We start from the raw sequence: 15077 nt of genomic DNA, 5'->3' as shown, positions 1-15077 counted from the left end.
CTCAGCTCTCCCCCATCTCTCTGTCAGCCCCCCCTCTCTCTGTCAGCTCTCCCCCCTCTCTCTGTCAGCTCTCCCCCCTCTCTCTGTCAGCTCTCCCCCCTCTCTCTGTCAGCTCTCCCCCCTCTCTCTGTCAGCTCTCCCCCCTCTCTCTGTCAGCTCTCCCCCCTCTCTTTGTCAGCTCTCCCCCCCTCTCTTTGTCAGCTCTCCCCCCTCTCTTTGTCAGCTCTCCCCCCTCTCTCTGTCAGCTCTCCCCCCTCTCTCTGTCAGCTCTCCCCCCTCTCTCTGTCAGCTCTCCCCCCTCTCTCTGTCAGCTCTCCCCCCTCTCTCTGTCAGCTCCCCCCCTCTCTCTGTCAGCTCTCCCCCCCTCTCTCTGTCAGCTCTCCCCCCTCTCTCTGTCAGCTCTCCCCCCTCTCTCTCTCAGCTCTGTCTGTCAGTCTGTTATCTGATGTCTGTTCTGTCTGTGTATCTGTGTCTGTAGATGCTGACAGGCGGTCTGTGTCGACCATGAACCTTTCTAAACATGCAGCTGATCCAGTTATAACCAAGAGACTGTCCTACTCCTCTGCCACACTCTTACATTCTCCAGACCGAGGTAAACGCACACACACGCACACGCACACGCACACACACGCGTGTGTGTATATATACACTAAACAAAAATATAAACGCAACATGTAACGTGTTTCATGATCTCAAAAACAAATCCCGGAAATTGTACAAAAAATGTGTTTCCATCCCTGTTAGTGAGCATTTCTCCTTTACCAAGACAATCCATCCACCTGACAGGTGTGGCATATCAAGAAGCTGATTAAACAGCATGATCATTACACGGGTGCACCTTGTGCTGGGAACAATAAAAGGCCACTTTAAAATGTGCAGTTTTGTCACACAACACAATGCCACAGATGTCTCTAGTTTTGAGGGAGCGTGCTATTGGCATGAAAACTGCAGGAATGTCAACCAGAGAATTAAATGTTAATTTCTCTACCATAAGCCGCCTCCAATATAATTTTAGGACATTTTGGAAGCAGGGGGGCTGAGGAGTATTCCCCATAGCTGAACCCCTGCCCAGTCATGTGGAATCCATAGATAAAGACCTAATGAATTTCATTTAATTAACTGATTTCCTTTATATGTAACTCAGTAAAATATGTTTAATTGTTGCGTGTTGGGTTTATATTTTAGGTGTGCACGCAGATGATCATATTGTACAGAAGAAGGTATTAATAAACTATTGCTGTTACTACAGTGTTTGTTTCATCTCTAAGTTCTCGTTGGTTGGTTTGTCGAGTAAAGTTTACATTGGCTAACGTCGTGGTAAAAATTGTTGTGTAAATGTGCCATAATCTGACTAAATGTTGCATGTTCACAGTGTTTACATGTAGGCTTCCTGCCGTGTTGTGGCATGATATTTGATATTCTAATTTCGGCTGTGTGGTGTGTTTTAATGTATATATTATAGAAAGTGTGGTGATTTGTCATTGCTCCTCAGTGTTACAGAAAAGGACCTCCTCTTCACCCTTACTTAACAAATCACAGTCCAAACTCCGCCTACCAGGGGGAAAGACCGCCCACTACAAACCCCAAGGTGGTTCTGGGAAAAATAGGGAATTTTTACTCTGTAATCAACCTCACTCCCACCTATCACATCACATCACAGGCTGGAAACTGATCTCTTCAAATTACAATATAACTTTATTGTAATTTATTTATTATTATTTACATTTATTTATCTGAGGATGGACATTTTTCAATCATTAAAATCAGTTATCCCAACACTGTACTATAACATTCTACAAACACATTAGTTCTCAGTCATTATTCCGTTAAAGGTTTTTAATACAGACCACATTACATGTTCTTGAAACGTTTAAATCTCCTTTTTGCTACAATGTTTATATGAAAATCAATCTGTTGCATTTATTATAATTTACACACAAGATGGTCTAGGAGACTGACAATGTAGTTCTTGGTGGTCTAGGAGACAGCTGATAATGTAGTTCAAGGAGGTCTTGGAGACTGACGATAATGTAGTTCAAGGATACTGAAGGTAATGTAGTTATAGGTGGTCGAGGAGACAGACGATAATGTAATTTTAGGTGGTCTCGGAGACAGGCGATAATGTAGCTCTAGGTGGTCTAGGAGACTGATAATGTAGTTCTAGGAGACTGAAGATAATGTGGTTCTAGGAGACTGACGATAATGCGGCGCTAGGAGACTGACGATAATGCGGCGCTAGGAGACGGACGATAATGCGGCGCTAGGAGACGGACGATAATGTAGCGCTGGGAGACGTGATAATGCAGCGCTAGGAGACGGACGATAATGCAGCGCCATGAGACGGGTGATAATGCAGCGCCAGTAGACGGACGATAATGTAGCACCAGGAGACAGACAATAATGCAGCGCCAGGAGACGGGCAATAATGCAGCGCTAGGAGACGGGCAATAATGCAGCGCTAGGAGATGGACGATAATGCAGCGCTAGGAGACGGACGATAATGCAGCGCTAGGAGACGGACGATAATGCAGCACTAGGAGACGGACGAAAATGCAGCTTCAGGAGACGGACAATAATGCAGTTTATGAGACGGGTGACAATGCAGTTTACGAGACGGGTGATAATGCAGTTTTAGGAGACTGGCGATAATGCAGTTTTAGGAGACCAACGATAATGTAGTTCTATGTGACAGACGATAATGTAGTTCTAGGTGGTCTAGGAGACAGATGATAATGTAGTTCTAGGATACTGACGATAATGTAGTTCTAGGAGACAGTAATGTAGTTCTAGGTGGTCTAGGATACTGACGATAATGCAGACCTATGCAGTTGTGACCGGGCCTGGATCATCAGGGGAAGCAGGCCTATGCAGTTGAGACCGGGCCTGGATCATCAGGGGAAGCAGGCCTATACAGTTGAGACCGGGCCTGGATCATCAGGGGAAGCAGGCCTATGCAGTTGAGACCGGGCCTGGATCATCAGGGGAAGCAGGCCTATACAGTTGAGACCGGGCCTGGATCATCAGGGGAAGCAGGCCTATGCAGTTGAGACCGGGCCTGGATCATCAGGGGAAGCAGGCCTATGCAGTTGACTGGATAGTTTCCAGCCTGTGTGCATCTGTTCAGAGGTGTTTTGTCTGGGAAGCTTGTTCTGAATCCTGCATGTCACACTGTTATCCCTCTGTCCACTGATCCTGTCTTGTCCCAGACACTAACGTCTTGTCTTGTCCCAGACGCCCCGCTAAGATCCTGTCGGTCCCAGACGCGCCGCTAAGGTCCTGTCGGTCCCAGACGAGCCGCTAAAGTCCTGTTGGTCCCAGACGCGCCGCTAAGATCCTGTCGGTCCCAGACGCTCCTCTAAGATCCTGTCGGTCTCAGACGCGCTGCTAAGATCCTGTCGGTTCCAGACGCGCCGCTAAGGTCCTGTCTGTCCCAGACGCGCCGCTAAGGTCCTGTCTGTCCCAGACGCGCCGCTAAGGTCCTGTCTGTCCCAGACGCGCCGCTAAGGTCCTGTCTGTCCCAGACGCGCCGCTAAGGTCCTGTCTGTCCCAGACGTGCCGCTAAGGTCCTGTCTGTCCCAGACGCGCCGCTAAGGTCCTGTCTGTCCCAGACGCGCCGCTAAGGTCCTGTCTGTCCCAGACGCGCCGCTAAGGTCCTGTCTGTCCCAGGCGCGCCGCTAAGGTCCTGTCTGTCCCAGACGCGCCGCTAAGGTCCTGTCTGTCCCAGACGCGCCGCTAAGGTCCTGTCTGTCCCAGACGCGCCGCTAAGGTCCTGTCTGTCCCAGACGCGCCGCTAAGGTCCTGTCTGTCCCAGACGCGCCGCTAAGGTCCTGTCTGTCCCAGACGCGCCGCTAAGGTCCTGTCTGTCCCAGACGCGCCGCTAAGGTCCTGTCTGTCCCAGACGCGCCGCTAAGGTCCTGTCGAGTCCCAGACGCGCCGCTAAGGTCCTGTCGGTCCCAGACGCGCCGCTCAGGTCCCGTCGGTCCCAGGCGCGCCGCTCAGGTCCCGTCGGTCCCAGGCGCGCCGCTCAGGTCCCGTCGGTCCCAGGCGCGCCGCTAAGGTCCCGTCGGTCCCAGGCGCGCCGCTAAGGTCCCGTCGGTCCCAGGCGCGCCGCTAAGGTCCCGTCGGTCCCAGACGCTAAGGTCCCGTCGGTCGCCGGCGCGCCGCTAAGAGCTTCAGCATGGCTTGGTGGCTTCACCGTGTGCACACACCAGATCTCTCACACTCACACCAGCTCTGTCTTTCAGTAAATCATGTATTGAGTAATTGGATAATGAATGAAAGGGACTCTAGGATGTGGATCTATCCCCCATGATGTCTGCATCTCAAATGAAACCCATAAGGACACGGATCCTGTCACACTGGTTAAAGCACAGAACGGTTCACTTAATTCACCATGTTCTTTTGCACGTTTTCTCAGTTACTATGGCGATCCTCCCCTTACTGCATGTTACTATGGCGATCCTCCCTTTACCGCATGTTACTATGGCGATCCTCCCCTTACTGCACATTACTATGGCGATCCTCCCCTTACTGCATGTTACTATGGCGATCCTCCCCTTACTGCATGTTACTATGGTGATCCTTCCCTTACCGCACGTTACTATGGTGATCTTCCCTTACCGCACGTTACTATGGCGATCCTCCCATTACAGCACGTTACTATGGCGATCCTCCCTGTACCGCAGTTACTATGGCGATTTCCCCCTTACCGCATGTTACTATGGCAATTCCCCCTTACCGCACGTTACTATGGCGATTCCCCCCTTACCGCACGTTACTATGGCGATCCTCCCTGTACCGCAGTTACTATGGCGATTTCCCCCTTACCGCATGTTACTATGGCGATTCCCCTCTTACCGTACGTTACTAAGGCGATCCTCCCATTACTGCACGTTACTATGGCGATCCTCCCTGTACCGCAGTTACTATGGCGATTCCCCCCTTACCGTACGTTACTATGGCGATCCTCCCTGTACCGCAGTTACTATGGCGATTTCCCCCCTTACCGCATGTTACTAAGGCGATCCTCCCATTACTGTACGTTACTATGGCTATCCTCCCCTTAACGCACGTTACTATAGCTATCCTCCCCTTAACGCACGTTACTATGGCGATCCTCCCCTTACTGCACATTACTATGGCGATCCTCCCCTTACTGCATGTTACTATGGCGATCCTCCCCTTACTGCATGTTACTATGGCGATCCTCCCCTTACTGCATGTTACTATGGCGATCATTCCCTTACCGCACGTTACTATGGCGATTCCCCCTTACCGCACGTTACTATGGCGATTCCCCCTTACCGCACGTTACTATGGCGATCCTCCCTGTACCGCAGTTACTATGGCGATTTCCCCCTTACCGCATGTTACTATGGCGATTCCCCCTTACCGCACGTTACTATGGCGATTCCCCCTTACCGCACGTTACTATGGCGATTCCCCCCTTTACCGCATGTTACTATGGCGATCCTCCCATTACTGCACGTTACTATGGCGATCCTCCCTGTACCGCAGTTACTATGGCGATTCCCCCCTTACCGTACGTTACTATGGCGATCCTCCCTGTATCGCAGTTACTATGGCGATTTCCCCCTTACCGCATGTTACTATGGCGATTCCCCTCTTACCGTACGTTACTAAGGCGATCCTCCCATTACTGCACGTTACTATGGCTATCCTCCCCTTAACGCACGTTACTATGGCGATCCTCCCCTTAACGCTTGTTACTATGGCGATCCTCCCCTTACTGCATTTGCATCTCGACTAACGATCTGTGTGTGTGTTCGTTCCAGGCATGCGTTGTATGCCGCTGACCCCGTGGGAGAACACAGTGGTCAATCGTCTGCTACAGCCCACACACTCCTACCTGGCACGCAGCCGCAGCGCCATGAGCCTGTCTGGAGACACAGGTAACACACCTGAACACACACACACACACACCAACTATATCTCACTGATGGGTGCAGTGAGCTCTGATTGTTTACATCACTAACCTGTCTGATCTACTGATGGGTTTAGGTCCTGACCAGTATCAACAAATCCTCCTTCTCTTATTCTCTCTCCCTCTGCTCCATCCCTCACCACCTCTCTCCCTCACCACCTCTCTCTCCCTCACCACCTCTCTCTCCCTCACCACCTCTCTCCCCTCACCACCTCTCTCCCTCACCACCTCTCTCTCCCTCACCACCTCTCTCTCCCCTCACCACCTCTCTCCCCTCACCACCTCTCTCTCCCCTCACCACCTCTCTCTCCCCTCACCACCTCTCTCCCCTCACCACCTCTCTCTCCCCTCACCACCTCTCTCTCCCCTCACCACCTCTCTCTCCCCTCACCACCTCTCTCTCCCCTCACCACCTCTCTCTCCCCTCACCACCTCTCTCTCCCCTCACCACCTCTCTCTCCCCTCACCACCTCTCTCTCCCCTCACCACCTCTCTCTCCCCTTACCACCTCTCTCTCCCCTTACCACCTCTCTCTCCCCTTACCACCTCTCTCTCCCCTCACCACCTCTCTCTCCCTCACCACCTCTCTCTCCCTCACCACCTCTCTCTCCCCTCACCACCTCTCTCTCCCTCACCACCTCTCTCTCCCTCACCACCTCTCTCTCCCTCACCACCTCTCTCTCCCTCACCACCTCTCTCTCCCTCACCACCACCTCTCTCCCTCCCCACCACCTCTCTCCCTCACCACCACCTCTCTCCCCTCACCACCTCTCTCCCCTCACCACCTCTCTCTCCCCTCACCACCTCTCTCTCCCTCACCACCTCTCTCTCCCCTCACCACCTCTCTCTCCCCTCACCACCTCTCTCTCCCCTCACCACCTCTCTCTCCCCTCACCACCTCTCTCTCCCTCACCACCTCTCTCTCCCCTCACCACCTCTCTCTCCCCTCACCACCTCTCTCTCTCCCTCACCACCTCTCTCTCCCTCACCACCTCTCTCTCCCTCACCACCTCTCTCTCCCCTCACCACCTCTCTCTCCCCTCACCATCTCTCTCTCCCTCACCACCTCTCTCTCCCCTCACCACCTCTCTCTCCCTCACCACCTCTCTCTCCCTCACCACCTCTCTCTCCCTCACCACCTCTCTCTCCCTCACCACCACTCTCTCCCTCACCACCTCTCTCTCCCTCACCACCTCTCTCTCCCTCACCACCTCTCTCTCCCTCACCACCTCTCTCTCCCTCACCACCACCTCTCTCTCCCTCACCACCACCTCTCTCCCTCACCACCTCTCTCTCCCCTCACCACCTCTCCCCTCACCACCTCTCTCTCCCTCACCACCTCTCTCTCCCCTCACCACCTCTCTCTCCCTCACCACCTCTCTCTCCCCTCACCACCTCTCTCTCCCCTCACCACCTCTCCCCTCACCACCTCTCTCTCCCTCACCACCTCTCTCTCCCCTCACCACCTCTCTCTCCCTCACCACCTCTCTCTCCCCTCACCACCTCTCTCTCTCCCTCACCACCTCTCTCTCTCCCTCACCACCTCTCTCTCTCCCTCACCACCTCTCTCTCTCCCTCACCACCTCTCTCTCTCCTCACCGTGTGACAGGAGCCATGCCTGTATGTCCTCGCTCAGTGTCCTGCCACCCTATGGGATCTATGTCCTTCAAGTCCATCCAGTCCCAGCCTCTGACCGTCTGCCGCAGCCAAGAGCCACGCCTCCCCAGGGACATGACCAACCGCAGGAGGACCACCGGCAACGCACCGGTAAGATATCCCATTACGACAACAACCCGCGCCGGTAAGATATCCCATGACGACATCAACCCGCGCCGGTAAGATATCACATGACGATAACAACCCGCGCCGGTAAGATATCACATGACGACAACAACCCGCGCCGGTAAGACTTGATGCGTGCATCGGTGAAAACCAGGTCAGTCAGACACAAAAGATCAGTCAGACTGTGGGCTCTGCACCCATCTGTCTGTTTGTCTGTGATGGATTATGACATTATTAAAGCTGAACTATGCAGAAATCCCTCCATTCTAATACCTCATTTCAGTATAAAGTATCATTTAACCATCTAATCCGCTGAGAAATGTATTTTTCAAAGCTGATGTTCCAAATCTAAAAGTAAAAGACACAAAAACAAATTAAGAATGTGAAGCATAGAAATAACGTACATAGAACAGATATACCACTTCTTAGACTTGCTTTCATTGAGATCGACATATCTATAACCCATAGTTCTATGTGAATTTGATCAGGTCGCCCAAAAAGTGACAGTGCAGCTTTTAAAGGCCCAGTCCAGTCAATGAGGAGACGGGAGAGGCCGGACTTGCAGAACGTCAAGATTCACAAATAGAACCAAGTTCTGGCTGTGCAAACGTGCTTGAGCAGTGTGGGCCCAGGGATTGAATTACATGTGTGTGCACATTTATTTTGCAAATCCAGCTTTTTTGGGGGGGGGGTGGGGGCATTTTAATGTAAAACGATCATAGTTTGGACTCCCACACTGTTCCATGTTAGCATCAATACGCTACCGTCAGGGCCCCACACTGTCCCATGTTAGCATCAATACGCTAACTTCAGGACCCCCACACTGTTCCATGTTAGCATCAATACGCTACCGTCAGGACCCCCACACTGTCCCATGTTAGCATCAATACGCTTCCATCAGGACCCCAACACTGTTCCATGTTAGCATCAATAATCTACCATCAGGACCCCCACACTGTTCCATGTTAGCATCAATACGCTACCGTCAGGACCCCCACACTGTTCCATGTTAGCATCAATACGCTACCGTCAGGACCCCCACACTGTCCCATGTTAGCATCAATACGCTAACTTCAGGACCCCCACACTGTTCCATGTTAGCATCAATACGCTACCGTCAGTCAGTTTGGACCCCCACACTGTCCCATGTTAGCATCAACACGCTACCGTCAGTCAGTTTGGACCCCCACACTGTCCCATGTTAGCATCAATACGCTACCGTCAGGACCCCCACACTGTCCTATGTTAGCATCAATACGCTACCGTCAGGACCCCCACACTGTCCCATGTTAGCATCAATATGCTACCGTCAGTCAGTTTGGACCCCCACACTGTCCCATGTTAGCATCAATACGCTACCGTCAGGAGCCCCACACTGTCCCATGTTAGCATCAATACGCTACCGCCAGGACCCCCACACTGTTCCATGTTAGCATCAATACGCTACCGTCAGGACCCCCACACTGTCCCATGTTAGCATCAATACGCTACCGTCAGGAGCCCCACACTGTCCCATGTTAGCATCAATACGCTACCGCCAGGACCCCCACACTGTTCCATGTTAGCATCAATACGCTACCGTCAGGACCCCCACACTGTCCCATGTTAGCATCAATACGCTACCGTCAGGAGCCCCACACTGTCCCATGTTAGCATCAATACGCTACCGCCAGGACCCCCACACTGTTCCATGTTAGCATCAATACGCTACCGTCAGGACCCCCACACTGTTCCATGTTAGCATCAATACGCTACCGTCAGGACCCCCACACTGTCCCATGTTAGCATCAGTACGCTACCGTCAGTCAGTTTGGACCCCCTTCAGTCATGTGGTGTCATAGGAAGAGGAGGCAGTTCCACATTATTTGAAGATCGTTTCATCCGTATGTGTGTCTGTGTGTGTTTAAGGATAAACATAAGGACTTTGTCAGGAAGTCTTGGAGCAACCTCTCCCTGCCTCTGACCACGCCGCCTCTGACCACGCCTACTGCCAAGAGGTTCCGGTCACCAGGGAAACAGCAGAGTAGAGTGACAGCGCCCTCACCTGGCAGGTTGGTGGAATAGCAGCTCATAGAGATCCTAGAGTTGTACTACTATGACTTTGTATGTCATTCTATGGACCGTCTCCTGAACTACCTTATCTAGTGTTAGTAACTGTTAGGTTCTGACCCACTAACATTGCTCTAAGGCTCTGGTTAAAGGCTCTGGTTAAAGGCTCTGGTTAAAGGCTCTGGTTAAAGGCTCTGGTTAAAGGCTCTGGTTAAAGGCTCTGGTTGGGCCGGCAGGTAGCCTAGTGGTTAGAGCGTTGGGCCGGCAGGTAGCCTAGTGGTTAGAGCGTTGGGCCGGCAGGTAGCCTAGTGGTTAGAGCGTTGGGCCGGCAGGTAGCCTAGTGGTTAGAGCGTTGGGCCGGCAGGTAGCCTAGTGGTTAGAGCGTTGGGCCGGCAGGTAGCCTAGTGGTTAGAGCGTTGGGCCGGCAGGTAGCCTAGTGGTTAGAGCGTTGGGCCGGCAGGTAGCCTAGTGGTTAGAGCGTTGGGCCGGCAGGTAGCCTAGTGGTTAGAGCGTTGGGCCGGCAGGTAGCCTAGTGGTTAGAGCGTTGGGCCGGCAGGTAGCCTAGTGGTTAGAGCGTTGGGCCGGCAGGTAGCCTAGTGGTTAGAGCGTTGGGCCGGCAGGTAGCCTAGTGGTTAGAGCGTTGGGCCGGCAGGTAGCCTAGTGGTTAGAGCGTTGGGCCGGCAGGTAGCCTAGTGGTTAGAGTGTAGAGGCGGCAGGTAGCCTAGTGGTTAGAGTGTAGAGGCGGCAGGGTGGCCTAGTGGTTAGAGCGTAAGGGCGGCAGGTAGCCTAGTGGTTAGAGCGTTGGGCCGGCAGGTAGCCTAGTGGGTAGAGCGTTGGGCCGGCAGGTAGCCTAGTGGTTAGAGCGTTGGGCCGGCAGGTAGCCTAGTGGTTAGAGCGTTGGGCCGGCAGGTAGCCTAGTGGTTAGAGCGTTGGGCCGGCAGGTAGCCTAGTGGTTAGAGCGTTGGGCCGGCAGGTAGCCTAGTGGTTAGAGCGTTGGCCCGGCAGGTAGCCTAGTGGTTAGAGCGTTGGGCCGGCAGGTAGCCTAGTGGGTAGAGCGTTGGGCCGGCAGGTAGCCTAGTGGTTAGAGCGTTGGGCCGGCAGGTAGCCTAGTGGTTAGAGCGTTGCGCCAGTAACCAAAAGGTTGCTAGATCGAATAACTGAGCTGACAAGGTAATAATCTGTCATTCTGCCCCTGAACAAGGCAGTTAACCCACTGTTCCTAGACCGTCATGGTTAAGAACACATTGTTATTTACAGACTTAGTTAAATAAAGGTTAAATATAAATAAAAGTAGTGCACTATATAGCGAATAGGGTGCCATTTCAGAGTAGCCAAATACGCTCTCCCCTTCCTCCCTCCAGACCCACCCAGAAGCTGTCCCTTCCTCCCTCCAGACCCCCCCAGAAGCTGTCCCCTCGCCCATCCACCCCCAAGCAGCTACGGTCTCCCAGGGGAGAGGACTTGGGGAACCTCAGGCCCAGTAGGACAGTGCCAGAGAGCCTGTCTCTGATTGGACTACAGGCAGGAGGACCTGAGGGAGACCAGGGGGCTGTGACCCCCTCCCAGCCCCGCCCCCAGAGCCTAGGCCAACCCAAAGCCTGCCCCAGCACAGACACGAAGGACACACTGTCAGCAGTCAGCGGTGAGTGGAGGCCACACACACACATCAACAGCTAGCGTTCTGTTCTGTTACTGCAGCTGGTCTGTTACTGCAGCTGGTCTGTTACTGCAGCTGGTCTGTTACTGCTGCTGGTCTGTTACTGCTGCTGGTCTGTTACTGCTGCTGGTCTGTTACTGCTGCTGGTCTGTTACTGCTGCTGGTCTGTTACTGCTGCTGGTCTGTTCTGTTACTGCTGCTGGTCTGTTACTGCTGCTGGTCTGTTCTGTTACTGCTGCTGGTCTGTTCTGTTACTGCTGCTGTTCTGTTACTGCTGCTGGTCTGTTCTGTTACTGCTGCTGGTCTGTTACTGCTGCTGGTCTGTTCTGTTACTGCTGCTGTTCTGTTACTGCTGCTGTTCTGTTACTGCTGCTGGTCTGTTCTGTTACTGCTGCTGGTCTGTTCTGTTACTGCTGCTGGTCTGTTCTGTTACTGCTGCTGTTCTGTTACTTCTGCTGGTCTGTTCTGTTACTGCTGCTGGTCTGTTCTGTTACTGCTGCTGGTCTGTTCTGTTACTGCTGCTGGTCTGTTCTGTTACTGCTGCTGGTCTGTTCTGTTACTGCTGCTGTTCTGTTACTTCTGCTGGTCTGTTCTGTTACTGCTGCTGGTCTGTTCTGTTACTGCTGCTGTTCTGTTACTTCTGCTGGTCTGTTCTGTTACTGCTGCTGGTCTGTTCTGTTACTGCTGCTGGTCTGTTCTGTTACTGCTGCTGTTCTGTTACTTCTGCTGGTCTGTTCTGTTACTGCTGCTGGTCTGTTCTGTTACTGCTGCTGGTCTGTTCTGTTACTGCTGCTGGTCTGTTCTGTTACTGCTGCTGGTCTGTTCTGTTACTGCTGCTGGTCTGTTCTGTTACTGCTGCTGGTCTGGTCTGTTACTGCTGCTGGTCTGTTCTGTTACTGCTGCTGGTCTGTTCTGTTACTGCTGCTGTTCTGTTACTGCTGCTGGTGTGTTCTGTTACTGCTGCTGGTGTATTCTGTTACTGCTGCTGGTGTATTCTGTTACTGCTGCTGTTCTGTTACTGCTGCTGGTCTGGTCTGTTTCTGTTACTGCTGCTGGTCTGTTTCTGTTACTGCAGCTGGTCTGTTCTGTTACTGCTGCTGGTCTGGTCTGTTACTGCTGCTGGTCTGGTCTGTTACTGCTGCTGGTCTGGTCTGTTACTGCTGCTGGTCTGGTCTGTTACTGCTGCTGGTCTGGTCTGTTACTGCAGCTGGTCGGTTAATGCTGCTGTTCTGTTACTGCAGCTGGTCTGGTACTGCAGCTGGTCTGGTCTGTTACTGCAGCTGGTCTGTTACTGCAGCTGGTCTGTTACTGCAGCTAGTTGGATACTCAGCAGCTTTTGGATATTCCACATCACAGCATTGTACAGCCACATGACGTGTGTGTGTGTGTGTGTGTGTGTGTGTGTATAGAGAGTGTGGGCAGTTCCCCAGCCCATAAGTCTACTGCAGGCACCACAGACCCAGAGGAGGCCACACGAGTCCTGGCAGAGAAACGCAGACAAGCCCGGGAACAGAGGGAGAGAGGGGAGGAGAGGAGAGAGATACAGGAGGAGGCAGAGAGGTACAACTGTGTGTTCTGTGTGTGTTCTGTGTACTGTGTGTGTACTGTGTGTGTGTACTTACTCTGTGTGTATCCAGGTGTGGTAAGGCTGAGGAGAGACAGAGGAGAGAGGAGGAGGAGGAGAGAAGGAGGGAGGAGGAGGAGGAGGAGAGAGCCCAGCAGGATAGAGAGGAGGCAGAGCGACAGCAGAAACAGGTCAGACTCTCTCTCTCACACTCTGCCTGCCTGTAGAGGGGTCGCCCTGCCTGTAGAGGGGTCGCCCTGCCTGTAGAGGGGTCGCCCTGCCTGTAGAGGGGTCGCCCTGCCTGTAGAGGGGTCGCCCGGCCTGTAGAGGGGTCGCCCGGCCTGTAGAGGGGTCGCCCTGCCTGTAGAGGGGTCGCCCGGCCTGTAGAGGGGTCGCCCGGCCTGTAGAGGGGTCGCCCGGCCTGTAGAGGGGTCGCCCGGCCTGTAGAGGTGTTGACGTTATGATCTTTACTCATATTTCTCTGTCTCTCTCTGTGTGTGTTCTCAGAGAGAGGAGGAGGAATGTCGTCAGAGGGATGATGCAGACAGACTGAGGAAGGAGAGAGAGAAACATTTTCAGAAAGAAGAGGCTGAAAGGTTGGAGAGGAAGAAGGTAACACGTTACAGGGTTTCCCGTCTTAACAGAATGCGACCGGAGATGGTGTTTCCATGGCGACAACTAAAACCGGAGATGGTGTTTGGTGTTTCCGTTATATTGTGCCGCTGCTAAGTTGGCGCCATGGCGACAACTAAAACGTCAAATGATACTCCTACCGAGGCACACTTTCAAGATGCTAGAGCTACGGTATCTACACTTTCAAGATGGTAGAGCTACGGTATCTACACTTTCAAGATGGTAGAGCTACGGTATCTACACTTTCAAGATGGTAGAGCTACGGTATCTACACTTTCAAGATGCTAGAGCTACGGTATCTACACTTTAGAGATGCTAGAGTACATAGCCAATTCAAAACAGCTTGTAGCTTGGCTAGTTATCTCAATAGTTTACTATTTAGCCAGCTATTATTAGCATAAATTCATGTCATGTCCTAAAAAAAAACTTCCAGCGGTTCTCGCGAATATCCACGAATGGCTGACACGCACCTGTATCCACGAATGGCTGACACGCACTCGTATCCACGAATGGCTGACACGCACTCGTATCCACGAATGGCCGACACGCACTCGTATCCACGAATGGCCGACACGCACTCGTATCCACGAATGGCCGACACGCACTCGTATCCACGAATGGCCGACACGCACACGTATCCACGAATGGCCGACACGCACTCGTATCCACGAATGGCCGACACGCACTCGTATCCACGAATGGCCGACACGCACTCGTATCCACGAATGGCCGACACGCACTCGTATCCACGAATGGCCGACACGCACTCGTATCCACGAATGGCCGACACGCACTCGTATCCACGAATGGCCGACACGCACTCGTATCCACGAATGGCCGACACGCACTCGTATCCACGAATGGCCGACACGCACTCGTATCCACGAATGGCCGACACGCACTCGTATCCACGAATGGCCGACACGCACTCGTATCCACGAATGGCCGACACGCACTCGTATCCACGAATGGCCGACACGCACTCGTATCCACGAATGGCCGACACGCACTCGTATCCACGAATGGCCGACACGCACTCGTATCCACGAATGGCCGACACGCACTCGTATCCACGAATGGCCGACACGCACTCGTATCCACGAATGGCCGACACTCATGAACGGGTGCTTTTTTAAACCATATTTACTCTGTTTTTAATCGCTTCTTTTGATCGATCAATATTGTGATTTAAGAAATACATTTGGCACCGTTTAAAACCTGTCTTTCTGATAACCAGAGAGAGATTTTTATAGGAACATAATGGACACATGCCTCCCATGCAGACAAAAGTACAGATATGTAATACTGAATGAGGACACTGACACTGAATGAGGACACTGACACTGAATGAGGACACTGACACTGAATGAGGACACTGACACTGAATGAGGACACTGAATGAGGACACTGAATGAGGACACTGAAGGAGGACACTGAAGGAGGACACT

General features: G+C 52.7%; 1 protein-coding gene across 1 annotated transcript in view; it reads left to right on the top strand.

The window, feature by feature from the left end:
• Positions 1 to 15077, top strand: part of LOC139415464 (ensconsin-like) — a 59476-nt gene that overhangs the window by 42094 nt on the left and 2305 nt on the right. The window contains exons 6-14 of the mRNA XM_071163556.1: positions 479 to 592; positions 1493 to 1588; positions 5796 to 5912; positions 7554 to 7711; positions 9635 to 9777; positions 11137 to 11417; positions 12842 to 12992; positions 13070 to 13187; positions 13504 to 13608. Coding sequence (XP_071019657.1) covers positions 479 to 592; positions 1493 to 1588; positions 5796 to 5912; positions 7554 to 7711; positions 9635 to 9777; positions 11137 to 11417; positions 12842 to 12992; positions 13070 to 13187; positions 13504 to 13608 — 1283 coding nt within the window. The remainder of the gene's footprint in view (positions 1 to 478; positions 593 to 1492; positions 1589 to 5795; positions 5913 to 7553; positions 7712 to 9634; positions 9778 to 11136; positions 11418 to 12841; positions 12993 to 13069; positions 13188 to 13503; positions 13609 to 15077) is intronic.

This window comes from Oncorhynchus clarkii, chromosome 8 (assembly GCF_045791955.1).
Source record: "Oncorhynchus clarkii lewisi isolate Uvic-CL-2024 chromosome 8, UVic_Ocla_1.0, whole genome shotgun sequence".
Lineage (NCBI taxonomy): Eukaryota > Metazoa > Chordata > Actinopteri > Salmoniformes > Salmonidae > Oncorhynchus > Oncorhynchus clarkii.
Note: the sequence above shows the minus strand (reverse complement) of the source record. Positions and strands in the feature narration are given on the sequence as shown.